This window comes from Odontomachus brunneus, unplaced genomic scaffold, assembly GCF_010583005.1.
Source record: "Odontomachus brunneus isolate Ranch 3 - 2012 unplaced genomic scaffold, Obru_v1 Obru_scaffold_057, whole genome shotgun sequence".
Taxonomy (NCBI): Eukaryota; Metazoa; Arthropoda; class Insecta; order Hymenoptera; family Formicidae; genus Odontomachus; species Odontomachus brunneus.
Window position 1 is genome coordinate 228,170 of NW_022639507.1, and position 14,662 is coordinate 242,831.

The 14,662-nt window shown below is 34.3% G+C and overlaps 1 protein-coding gene across 4 annotated transcripts in view; it reads right to left on the reverse strand.

Moving 5' to 3' along the window:
• LOC116845753 (inactive rhomboid protein 1) overlaps positions 1–14,662 on the reverse strand; it is a 340,621-nt gene that overhangs the window by 91,289 nt on the left and 234,670 nt on the right. For all 4 annotated transcript variants that reach the window (XM_032818807.1, XM_032818808.1, XM_032818806.1 and 1 more), the window contains one exon: positions 4,175–4,504. In XM_032818807.1, coding sequence (XP_032674698.1) covers positions 4,175–4,504 — 330 coding nt within the window. The remainder of the gene's footprint in view (positions 1–4,174; positions 4,505–14,662) is intronic.

Sequence of the window (14,662 nt, forward strand, 5' to 3'; positions counted from 1 at the left end):
CACTTATTTTATGCAACTTCTTTTATTAATAACTTTTTAACGAATAACGAGCGACGGCTAAAACCTTCTGAAGGTTACTCAGGAGGGTGTCCTTAATAATATATATCAAGGTCATCGAAGGTGGTTCCCCTATACTGCATAATTACCAAAATTATTATAGGATTTTATAAGGAGGATCGATATTATGCAGCATTTAATTATCTTTTCCTTTCAATGCGTTACTTATATTTTAGAAACTAAAATATATTATTAAAACTTGCTATATGTTTGTAGCAAAACCTATTATGTCTCTAACAAAATTTGCTATGTTCTTTCGCAAGATAGACTTTACTGACAGTTTATTCTTGGACTACTAGAAATATAGTAAAATTGAAAAGAGTTTATACGAAAAGAATGTATATATAAAATTTCGAATTGATATGAAACTATAATATTATATGTATTTATCTCAATTTCGTTTCAAGTTACCGTTTACTACTTTATTTAAATGTATTACTTAAATAATAATAAATTTATAGAAAAGTATTTTTGTCCGATAAGTAGTAAATTTATGAGGGATTTCTTAGATGCCGCCACTGAAAAAAAAATTTCTCTCTCCGACGTAGCACAGATCAACTATTTTAATTCTGCTATACGAAAATTATTATTCGCTTAATCTCGAAAAAGAAAAAATCGTTTTTTACAAAGCAGTTTCACAAAGCACAAAAAAAGTAAAGGAAAATGAATAGTTCAGTTAAGAATTTCAATGAAAAGGAAGAAAATGAAAGAAAATTAGACGAGCAAGAGTCAGCGCAGATGGTATAACGAGTATCTTATTAAAATTACATAAATTATGCAAGACGCGAGTCCGCCGGAAGATTATGAACATTTTTCCAGTTTGAATCTTCTTCAGCGATGTATAAAAATAATCTGTTGCATTACTTCGCTACTACGAGTCAGGAATATATTCATCATAACTATAGTATGTACAGTTTATATACTACGTGATACGCGTATCACTCTGTCTATGTACATAATGTATGTGTACGTGTGTGTACATATCTTCTCTAAGAATCTATCAATGACACCACAATAATGGAGATTAGGACATTCATAAGCAATCACAGTTACATTCAGATGATGCCCAAAAAAGACCACGCTTCTTCCCCCTCGATTTGTGCTTTGTGTGCCTTTCTTTCCTGCAATTACAGGAGATATTTCGTTGTGAGCGAAGTTTATGCAATTTTATTAAAGTATTCGCTAAATCCCGAGTTTAAGAGTCAAAGATCAGATCATAATAAAATGATCAAGATATTAATAAAAATTTTTCAAATTGGTTGCTTTGATAACAGCTCGAAATTCTTTATTGATGTACAAAGGAAGATCAATGTTGCATGAATGGCAGGTCTGTATGATATGTTATCGATATCGTATCGATGTATAGTTGATATCTAGTTGATGTATTATTAATATCTATAGGTGGAAAACGAATTAATTAAAAAAACTAAGATATAGCCATGACTGATATAGCAGCTGAGATATGGAATAGGGACACTTATTGTAGTATAGTAAACTTTTCTTAATTATTAACTATTTAATTGATTCAATGTTAAAACACAAGTGCGTAGAGCCTATGTCAGAAAGTCAATAGTTAGGTGTGGAGTTACTTTTAAACAAGAAATATTATTTTAACAAAAACTTCATTTAATAAAATCTTTCACAAATTTTCCGATCCCAATTTGCATCTTTATCAATGATGGTGAACGACAATAACAATTAAAAAACATACCGCATATTTAGAAAATTGTAGTCAAGTTTGAGAAAGAGAGAAAACATTTATGTATCTAATAGTCAAAAGTAATTTGTGTCGTGCTAGTCGCAGTGCCACGTGACAAAAAGCAAAAAAATAAGCTTTACTTATATGTATGAGTGACATGTTTTACTTTCGCGTTGCGAAAATAAAAGTGTGTTGGAATTTTGTAATTTTAGTTGTTGACTGTACTGTTGATATCAAATTGATTATCTGCAGTTTCATTTTCATATGTTTATTATACAAAGTGTTCGATAATAAACACAACATTGTCGTGTCGGCACCATTATATTGCTGATGAGATATGCAAAGGAAGATAAACGCTGCATAGACGACAGATCCGTGTTACATTTTGTCGATATCGTGTAGTTATATAATCGATCTATTTACCTATATGATAACCAGGAGATATCATATAAATGTCGGCACCATATTCAAGTCGAATAGATATACTGATTCGATCTGAATATGACATAAACTGGATAACGACGACATCGTACATTTACATAATACATCTTCCAAATACCGTGATGAAGTCTTAGAATTATCAAATCGATCGTTAATTTTCACATCATTCTGACCTGATTTCGATATGATTTTGACCTGATTTTTTATGGATTTTTGAACTTGAAAAACCATCTTTTTCTCAATTCTTTCACTTTTGACTATATATCAAAGAGCCTACTATCTACTCTATTATTATTTCACAATATTCAGGAATTGTCCACCTCCCCTTCCCAACAGATCGTCCCATAAGTTTTTTATGTGATAATATAAGATAAAACTAATTTCTTTATATGTGTAGAGATAAAGTAAAAAATTATCACTGCCACATATAAGTGACGCCAGTTTCTCGTGAGAATCAGTCAATTCACCACATATAAAGGAAACCAGGTTTAATTGGCCCAAGAGATATGTTGGCCATATGCTTTATTTATATATATATATATATATATATCGTGAGAATAACAGTGGAAATGAAATTACAAAATATTCCTTTTAGAACATATTTTTCCCTAAGAATTACATTAAAATCGAAATAATATTACAGCTAAAAATTTCATGCATCTCGAAATTTCTTATTAATATTTTTCATTGTGAGTGAATTTAAGTGATCTATTATTAGTCAGAATGATGTTTCCTGCAAATATATGACATACACATACATGCACACACACACACACACTCTCTCTCTCTCTCTCTCTCTCTCTCTCTCTCTCTCTCTCTCTCTCTCTCTCTCTCTCTCTTTCTCTCTCTGTATGTATTTTTGATAATAAAAGCGACTTCCATAAAATAATTAAAATAGACCATATGGATAGACGACATAAAATTAACCCACAATTAAAAGCTCGCAGGATTGTGAAGATCTCTCGTAGAAATACCTACTAATCGGGATACATATTTTATGTGTAGCCTTCTTTATCCTGGGCTATTAGCCAATTTAATCTAGTACCAGGACAAGATGGTACAACTACGTTACACCATGTTCATATTTCGGTTATTACAGAATAAAATATACAATTTATAGGATCTATAGAATCATTATGAGCATAACACATAGAAATAAGTTGTCTCTATTATGTTCGTATAGTCGATCACAACAATTGTCTGTGAGGTAGTAACTTCGAAATTTTGAAAAGTATAGAATCTTGTCTCTCCCTTATGTAACATGTGATAGCAAACGTGTTAATTTAATCAACGTATCGATCTTGTGGATTCTATTATGGATTATTTGATAAGATCAGAATAACTTTTATTAACGTACATAAGTTTGTCGATCGAACATTAAAAAGAATTTTTAATATCAATATAAGTAACAAACATTATAGTTTCAAAGAAATATTATTAGACTTAAATTAACTGATTCTAAATTCAAAAGAATAATTAGAAAGGTTTATGCTGAAGAGGACAACACGCGCCAAAACTTCGTACGATTCATAGCTAATTCCTCTCTGATCTCGAGCGTCTTACGTCTCCGCAAATAACCTAAATGCTACAAGAGGAGTGGGTATGGCAGTCGATAAAATCAATCGAAATGTGCAACTCGGCCGCATGCTTGTTTTATATGACTGAAAAACCACTTGAATTCGAGTGACTCGGCAGTCACTCTACTTCTCGAAGGAAGTTCCTCTTCAAGAAATTTAGAGAATATAATATAATTGTAAAAGAACTAAAGAACACCAATAATTTTTTTCCATGCTCGCATTATAATGTATACTTTTTCGATATACTAATGAACCAAGTTTGAATCTGAAATTGGAACTTAACCTATAATTGGGACAGCTACTATGTAAGAATTTCAATCACCTGTCATTGAAATACTCCGTCTAAACGCGATGACGCGTTATAACGACTGTCAAAGGTATCGATTCGTATAATACTTACTTCCGAATGGCTTCAGTACGACTGAGGTTCCTTCGCAGCCTCGGTCGTTGCGTCGCCGAGGTGCTCGCCGAAGAGCTGCTGATCTGGACAACCGGGCGTGGCGCACTCGGCGCGGAGACGCTCCTGGCGATACCGGTTCCAGTACCCGACGTAGCCGTCAACGGCACTGACGCCGTCGCCGAAGCCGTCGTCGTCACCGGCGTCGCCGTTGTCACGGTGGCGGACGTCGCGACGCCCATCGGATACATGCCGATGCTTTGGGTCGCGTCGCCCTCCGTCGTCGACGACACCGTGGAGGTGCCGGTGGTACCAGAACTCGGCGATGGTTGCCTGAAAACGGAAGACAGAGAGGGAGACATTACTTCCTGCACGGTTGCAGCGAGAATCGCGGAATCGCCGGAAGACAGCAACTTCGACAACGGCAACGGCTTAATCGACGAAGTTTGCACTCTGGGCATTCGTCGAAGTCACGGGAAGTCCGGAGAGAAGAATTTGCGTTGCGAATTATAATGGCAAGACGTCTTCTTTCCCCCGCGAATAAATGCTGAGAAATTACGGGTAAATCGGAGTTACGAGGAACTTTCGCGCGTTGGGAATTAAAACGAAACTTCAGCAAGTCTGAATTTTCGCGTGTACATGCAAAATAAAATTCTTACAAACCGCGTGCAAAAGAGCCGTCGTGCACACGTCGAATGTACATGATTGGTGTTTTCAACGTTGTTGCATTTCCTAAACGAGAATGATAACGAAACGATAGCATTCGATAGATTTCGCAAACAACAAAATTGCCATCGTAGCAACGCGGATTTTAATTCGCGAATATGGCGCTGACGTTCCGAGCATGAAACGCGGTATAGTCGGTTTTATTATTGTTGGTATGCGGAATTTTTATTTCAGCGCGGTTGAATATAATTCGTTAATTTCTTTTTTTTTATTTGCGGTTTTCGCTTTGAAGCGACCGCAAATTTTTACCTCCCCTTCATTGGTACCAAAAAAAATTTCCCGCACACGCGAACTTTCTGTGGATTTCCATTTCTGCTTGACATTAACTCGGAAAATATTCTTCCGTGAAAATTGCGCTAACTTTTCGCAAAATTCCTGCCTCAGTCGATTGTGAATTCTAAAAGATTGAGAGAGAAAGAAAGAGAGCAAATTAAAAGCAAGCTTCTAATTTATAGAAAACAATTAGAATCGAGGAGGGAGAGATCCTTATTTGAAGAAATTTATGCTCAAAGATAATTGAAGAACTGTTCGAGTCAATCGACAGACTCTCACTTCGCAAATAACGGCGAATCCAGAGTTGTAATTACGACGCATTTTAATTACGCATTACCGGCACGATAGATTGTATCATTAGCGAGATAAATTAGCGAGTTTCTATTTATAGGGACGGCAGAGAAATTTCCCCGCCGGTGGAAAATTTACACACGCGGTATGAGGCGCGGTTTGAGCCAAGATGATTTATGCTTGCGCAAATAAAAAAAAACTGCGCCAGGAGTTTCCGCGACGGGACATTTTTCTCGCGGAGATGGCGGCGGCGGCGGCAGCAGCTACATCTTTTGCCCGCATTCATTTAGGCGGAGTGTGCAGCAGCCGGGGAAGTCAATATCGCGTGCATCAAGGGTAATTAATAGCAAGCGGCTCCTTCGTAGACGTACTGTCACCGTTTTGCATCGGACGCACGTGCCATATTAGTAATTTTCACGAAGTCTTTTTCCCCGCAGAAAACTCGCGTGAAATTTCTTTTTTTTTTTCTTCTCTCCGCCTGACCGCGATATTGCAAAATGAACCACACGAAAATACAACCGAGGTGTTTCGGATAACTCAAATATATGCGGAACTTGTACATTCGTAAAACTGAAAATACACGAACTCGCGGACGAGAACAAATTTACTGAGAGTCGAAGAGAGTAAAAATTACGCATAGGAAAAAGGAAAGGCAAAGAAGAATGCTGTAAAAGGGCCAAAAGTTAGAAAATATAAGGGGAATGTATGAAATCAGACTATTTTTATATTTTTTTGCGTACTGAATTCAAATACGAAACATAAGTAAATCCTGAAGTCAATGACGAACTCGAAAAATTTCGATAACCCAGAAACGAACATCACTAACACAATCATGCTATTCTTATCATATTTCTCAACGGAAGCTTTAGCGGAAAACCTAATCACGCATACATGTGTAGAAATCTTTCTGCAAACTTTTCGGACATTTTTAAACTTCTGAATTCAGATGCGAAGATATAGCAATATTCTTTAAAATTTTTCTGTTCCGCACTTTTGATATGTATAAACTGCGGAACTTTTAAATTAGACAAATATTACGCTAACTGACAATTTGAGACTTTACATTTAAAATTTCTTTTTCGTTTTCGTCACATATTGAATAATGTCCCTATTTATTTTTGCACGTGCTTTCATTGCGTAAAAACATTTACAATTCTGTATCAATAGAACGTAAACTTTGCAGAAAAATATCAGAGTATTCTGTCGGCAAAGTTTTCAGTTTCAGCATTCCCTTGAAATTATCCAAATCCTAAGAAACTTTGGAAATATGTAGCTTTTCTAGAAAAGCCACGTTTTTCAGCAAGTTTTAATAAACAATTGACAATTGTGAACAAAAACGTATTTTTTTATTGATATTTTTTTATTTAACGAATAATTCTTGATCATCTTACTTATTCTCGCAGCTCCATGAATTATAGTGCAGAGAAGATAACGTATAATCTCTCTCTCTCTCTCTCTCTCTCTCTCTCTCTCGAGAGAGAGAGAGAGAGAGAGAGAGAGAGAGAGAGAGAGACAGAGACAGAAACTATTTTTTTACTACAAAAAAGTAACTTTTGAATTTTTTGAGAATATGTAATAGTAAAAAAAAAGTATGTTTCGGTTGATAAGAGCTGCGAATATATAAAGTGTCATCAAGAATTATCTGTTAAACTCACAAAAATATCAATAAAAAATCAATAAAATCAATAAAATAGGTCTTTGTCGGGATTCTTACTCACTTAATTATTATGGCTTGTATTATCAGGTTTTAATGAGGACTATTTATAGTTAACATTTTATATATATATATATATATATGTGTGTGTGTGTGTGTGTGTGTTATATAGTTATACTTATGTATGCTTATATATATTTATATTTATAATAGATTTAAAAATAATAGATTTTATTTTCATATAATTATTTCCAAAAAATTTGTTTCAATATTTTTTAATTTCAATTAATTTTAATTAAAAATTTATGTAATTGATTCGCATACAACTCATAAGATTCGAACAAATCATCATTTATTAAAATTATTTTTTTATAATTAAATACAAGTTACTAAGAAACTATTAATAAAATAAGTTGTTTTTTAAATTTTTTTAATGCAATGCATTATAATGTGCATATTATACTATATAATATCAATATTGTAAATCTAAAAATTGACAAATTATAAATAAATATATTTCTACAGAATTATTTTTATTTCATTTTACATAATTCTAATTTTTTCTTTAATCTGAAATAAAACGTAATAAAGATTCAATAGGATAATAAGGATCTCACTAGAAATCCTTGATAGAAAAAGATATTAATGTCCACGCTGCATTATATGATTTACTGGGACCCGCTAATATTACTTTATTCGGACCTGATAACCAATTGAGATTAACCTGATTAGAGCTATAGGATAAATTTTTAGTCGTAAATTGGATAAATATAGTCCTATAGTCCTCACTAGAAATCCTATCTGATAAGAGCATGTTAAGAATTGAGTAAGAAAGACTTTTGTAAGGTTATGATGGTTAGGCCCATCATAAGTCTACATGAGGATCCTAATATATTAATTTAATATATTATCTTATAGAGTAAAGGTTCTTGCAGAATGCCAGGCAACAGGCAATAGAAACAGGGAATAGGAATTCGGATTGGTCAATTATTTTTATTCTCTGTTCCTATTGGCTAATACCTATTCTTATTGCCTGTAGCCTGGCATTGTGCAAGGCATTGTGCATTGGCTCTTATATTAAACGAATATTTTTCGAGATTTTACTGATTCTCTCTATTATAGTTTGTCTTGTAAGGATTCAATAGAGGTCATTTGTAGTTAATATTATATATAATAAGTATAATCTCTAAAAATTATTTTCTTAGAAATTATTTTCTACATTTTCTCTTTTTCAAATGTTCAGCTTCAAATGTTACTAAACATTTATATAAGCCACTAAGTTATAAGGATAATTTATAAACATGAACTATAAATATATTGTCAGAGTTTGTTATCAATTTTACATCATCAATTCCTGCTCGATTGAAGTCATGTGAGGCAACATGTGAGACCGTAGTCAGCTTAAAGAGATAAATGAACCGTTCACAGGACGGTAAAATATTTGATTGGGGGAATACAGAGAGTTAGTAACAAAATACCCGATTTTTTAATTATTAAACAAAATGATCAAGTTTTTATCTCTCTCACAAAATAATCTTTTTCTCTATGCGAAGATCTGAGAAAGATTTTACGAGATCTGACTACTATTTGATTACGTTCTGATGATGAATCCTTAATAAGGTCCTAATTAATAAGGTTCTAATTACCATGCTGCGTTACATAATTTATTATGACCTGATGAAATTATCTTATACAAACTGGATTGTATAACTAATTTGGATCAACCTTATCAGGATCATCAAATAAATTTCTAGTTTGATAAGAAAGTAATACGCGGAGGAAAGACTAGGAATATCATTTGGCTAAATATAGTTGCCGTAATAAAATTTTAATGTTACTTTTAGCCATGTGTACAAAAAGGTAGAAATTATAGTATTCTAGAAGTTTTTGCTGCTTTCATATAAAGTTTTCACTTTTCTGTTGCTTGTCCATATGTATTTAAGCGGAATTCTAAATGTTGTATAAAGTAACCAAAGCCTACTGATCTCTAAATTATAGTATTCGTCCTGCAGACCACAAGAAAGAGATAGCAATATTTTGGTTGAGGAAACTATATACAGGGTGTCCCAGGACGACCTTCGAAGCTTTCGTGGAAATATAAAACGGAAGAAGGTAAACATGAAAATCTTATACTATTGGGTGTACAACTTAGTTCGGTCCGTTTTCAAAAGATGGCTCTAGGTGCTATAAATGGTTGACGGCGACAGCTGATTTTTGCTGCATCGTGAAGTGTCAACATCTGTCAAATATTGTTTACAAGCCTTTGAGTTTTGCACAACAAGTTTAATTTTTACTGCGTTGAAAATGTCGAGTTTCGTTCCAAATAAGCACCATTTGCGGGAAGTTTTGATTTTCTGTTTCAATTGGAAGAAAAGTGCAGCTAAAGCGCATCAAATGCTTGTGGAAGTTTATGGTGAATCTGCACCGTCGGATAAATCTTGCAGAGAATGGTTTCGACGATTTCAAAGTGGTGATTTTAGTGTTGAAGACAAAGAGCGTTCGGGTCAACCGAAAAAGTTTGAAGATGAAGAATTAGAAACATTACTCGATCAAGATTCGTGTCAAACGCAAAAAGAGCTCGCAAGAACATTGGAAGTTACTCAACAAGCTATTTCGAAACGACTCAAAGCCGCGGGATACATCCAAAAGCAAGGAAATTGGGTCCCATACGAATTGAAACCGAGAGATATCGAACGACGATTTTGCATGTCCGAAATGTTGCTTGAACGGTACAAAAAGAAGTCTTTTCTGCATCGAATCATTACCGGGGACGAAAAATCCACCGGGGGTGGATTCACTACGACAACCCGAAACGCAAAAAATCGTATGTAAAGCCCGGCCAACCGGGAACATTAATGCCGAAGCTGAATATCCATGATGCCAAGGTAATGCTCTGTATTTGGTGGGATCAGAAGGGTGTGATCCACTATGAGCTGCTAAAACCTGGTCAAACCATCACGGGAGACTTCTACAGGCGACAATTGATCCGTTTAAAGCGAGCTATAGCCGAAAAACGTCCAGAATATGCGACCAGACACGAGTCCATAATCTTTCACCATGACAACGCTCGGCCTCATGTTGCTGTTCCGGTTAAAAACTATTTGGAAAATAGCGGATGGGAAGTTCTGGCTCACCCGCCTTATAGCCCAGACCTTGCCCCTTCCGACTACCATTTGTTTCGATCGATGCAGAACGCTTTGACTGGAATACACTTCACTTCAGAACAGGGTATCAAAAATTGGCTCGATTCATTCTTGGCTTCAAAAGATGAACGCTTCTTCCGCGACGGAATCCATAAATTGCCAGAAAGATGGGAAAAAGTAGTGGCTAGCGATGGACAATACTTTCAATAATGTATTAATTCATTTTATCATTCAAATAAATGCGTTTTTCAAGCCAAAAAACGGACGGAATTAAGTTGTACACCCAGTATTTTGCAATATTCGTAATAATTATCAAGATATTAATTAAAGAAGATTTGTCAATGATCACACGAGATATAGCAGATGAGCTGTAGCGACATCTACCGTCGTGCTCTCGTACATTAGGTCAAACTGAATAAAAAGTCATCTACCTTTTTCCTAATATCTATGTAGATTTTTAGTTATTAATTAGATAACATTAATATATTATCCTGAGTGACCTTCCGCCAATCTTTTTTAATTAATAATTAAAAAAAGTTATTAGGAAAAAGATAAAATGAACTTTTTGTTTAGTTTGAAAATGTACGAGCATACGTCGCCACTAAAAGTGATCTACTACACTGAGAGAGAAATCTATGATATTTGGAACTATAATGACACAGTAAAAAGATTATAGTTAGGAATATCATTTTTATAGTAAATGTCAACATAATGTTTGTAATATTTACAATATAAGCATAGTATAACCAAACCATAGAAAACTTTATCAAAAACTATAATTATTTATTTACAATAAAAAATATAGTAAGATAGCAAATATTAAATAGTAAGTGAAATTAACTATTTTATATAGCCAATTTCACTTACCATTCAATATTTGCTATCTTAGTATATTTTTATTTTAAATAATTATAATTTTTTATAAAAAAGTTTTCCATGGGTCAGTTATACTATGCTTATATTGTAAATATTACATTTAATTTATTATATTATAATATATCAATAATATATTATATTATTGTAAACATTGTGGTGACATTTACTATAAAAATGATATTCCTAACTATAATCATTTTACTATGTCACTTATAGTTCCAAATATCATATATTTTTCTCTCAGTGTAGTAGATGAGTTGTAGTGGCGACATCTGCTATCGTATGCTCGTACATTAAGTCAAACTGAACAAAAAGTCCTTTTTATCTTTTTCCTAATAACTTTTTTTAATTATTAATTAAAGAAGATTGGCGGAAGGTTGTTTGTGATAATATATTAATGTTATCTTATTAATAACTAAAAATCTATATAGTTATTAGGAAAAAGGTAGACAACTTTTTCAGTTTGATCTAGTGTACGAGGACACGACGGCAGATGTCGCTACAGCTCATCTACTATATCTCGTGTGATCATTGACAAATGATTACAATATCAAATCAATCAATCAATACAATTGGAATATTTGACAAATATAGGTACATGTAACTATTGTATATTCCCAAAGCGTGCTTTACTATACACATAGAGTTATAAGATAGTGACTATAAATCTGTGTTGATTCTGTTATATTTTCATGTTCAGATGTTTATAAATATATGTTTGAGGTCAAAACGAACTATAAAATATAGTGAGATATACTATAAAAATAGTAAAATATACTATAAATATAGTTGAGTCAAATTATTAAATACAGATTATAGTTATTCCAACTATTTTTTTCTCTCAGTATATATCTCACGTGATCATTTATAAATCTTCTTTATTTAATATTTCTATAAAATTATAGCGAATATCACAGTACAGGACTTTTATGTTCATCTTAATCTGTACTATGCCTTCACGATAGTTTGGGAGGTTGTTCTAGGACACCCTGTATAATAATATATTAATTTAACTTTACGTATCGTAACTGTGGCTGTGAATGCTATATAAATTGACACAACAGCAGCAATTTTTAATATTATATCTATTTAACTTGAATTCACATAAATCTTCGTCTAACCATACACTGAGAGAAAAAAATAGTTGGAATAACTATAATCTCACTATATTTTATAGTTCGTTTTGGCCTCAAACATATATTTATAATTCATCTAAATACGAAGATATAGCAAAATGAACACACATTTATAGTCACCATCTTATTACTCTATATGTATAGTAAAGCAAGCTTTGGGAATATAGTTACATGTACCCATATTTTCCAAATATTCTAATTGTATTGACTATATAAAATAGTTAATTTCTCTTACCATTTAATATTTGCTACTTTACTATGTTTTTTATTTCAAATAATTATAATTCTTGGTAAAAGTTTTACATGAGTCAGTTATACTATGCTTATATTGTAAATATTACAAACATTATGGTGACATTTACTATAAAAAAGATATTCTTAACTATAACCTTTTTACTACGCCATTATAGTTCCAAATATCATACATTTTTCTTTCAGAGTAGAGAATGTGGTTGCAACAACCATAACAATTTTCTTCGTAGAGCCTCAGAAAGCATGAGGTGCAAAAAGTGAGAAGACGCGCGTGCGCTTCTTGAGATTCGCTAAAAGAAAATCACGCGGCGAAAACATCTCATGAATAGATGAGGAGAGATAGAATTGAAGAGATCGCCGAGCTTGCGGCTTTCATGCAGCTTGAATGCGCACATCAACGCATCGAAGAGGCGTCCGGATTTTGCGAGCGCGCCTCGGAAGCTCGCATGTACGCGAGCTTGACCATCGGAAAACATTCGATTCTCTCTCTCTCTCTCTCTCTCTCTCTCTCTCTCTCTCTCTCTCTCTCTCTCTCTCTCTCTGATAACGAATTCCGTGCTCCTCTCCCTCAATTATTCAACGTCAGTTTATACGTTACGCTTTCGAGATTGCAAAATTTTAAATTATGTCCTGAGAATGAGAAAAAAATATAGAGCAAAGCCTTCATTTTCAATTAAAATTTGCAAGAGTTCAAGGACATACTATAATCTTAAAACGTTAGAGTCCCGAGTTTCTTCTCATTACAGAGTTTAATGCTTGAGTTTATAGAGCGCTTTGATCCTTGGAAACTGTTTAATTCTTAAATTAACTATTAGCCACTATACCTTACAATTACAGTGACGTGTATCCTTCAGTTTATCGTGCGGTATCTATCATCGAAATTGCACGTTGTGGAACGTATCCGCATGCATTTTTACTACCTGTCGCGCCTTTTGATTTACGTAACGCATGGATGTATTAGCCGTATCAATAAATTCCGATAAATTCAGTAGAATATCGGCGAGCGTTGGTATACCGACGGACGTTACGTTTTAGCGGCTCGCGTACGCCATTTGCGACGCTTGTTAATAATTTCTGCACCGTGCCGGAAATTCCCGACGCGCAGGAAATCCCCCTCACCCGACATCGGAGAAATATTCCGATCGGAAGAGACGCAACGACGGTCGGGCTGCATCGCGAGAAACGCTTTGGCCTGTATCCTCGCAGGTACTTAAGCCGAGCGTTTAAGTTTCGACATAAATACAGCGTCTTGTTTCCGCTCGTTTCGCCGCCTCGCGCCACCCCGACCGGAAATTAAGGGCGTCGCGACGCCTGCTCGCCCAATTTCATTAGACCGTTTCGATTTGATAAGACGCGACCGCGGATAAATGCGCCGGTCGGTGATAAATTGTATGCCAGATAAATAAGCGCACAATAAATAAGAGAGAACGCGCACAGGATGCGTCGGAATAATTTATCCAGAAGGGCCACCTATCCGCGGTTATATTTCCTTCGCGCACGACGTGGAAGTTCCTCGCTGTAAGAAATCGAAAATTGAATTTTAACGAGATCTGAATTATTCCGCAAAACGAGAATTCTTGTTTACGGATTTCGCTGTGGTGTAGCTGGAGTTGATGTATTGTAACGGTATACTTCAAGACAAAATTTAATTAATGAATTATTACAGAGGAGTAAAGTTGAAAAATATTAAAGAAAAAAGAAAAGAAAGGGAGAGATGAAGAGGAAGAGGGAAGGGATGAGGAAAGAAGAAGAAGAGGAGGAAAAGAAGAAGAGAGAAAGAGAGAGAGAGAGAGACTACATATGCTCGTAAAGAAATTCTCGTAAAGAAAATTCTTTTTTTCTTAAAAAATTTAAATTTCCTTTAAAAGGTCACCCGTTGTGTGTGTATCTACAAATCGACTATTTATGTGTGTAGCGAATGAAAGTTCGGGTTTGTCATTAGAATAAGAAATTCCAACCAATAGGTTTCCTCAGCACACATCTTATATCAACGCCATAAGGGAGGTTCAGATGAGTTAATTAATTTGATTTAAGTGGAACACGGCGTATTGTTGCAAGTACTTTTACCCACCTCCATCCCTCCCCCGTCTCTCTCTCTCTCTCTCTCTCTCTCTCTCTCTCTCTCTCTCTCTCTCTCTCT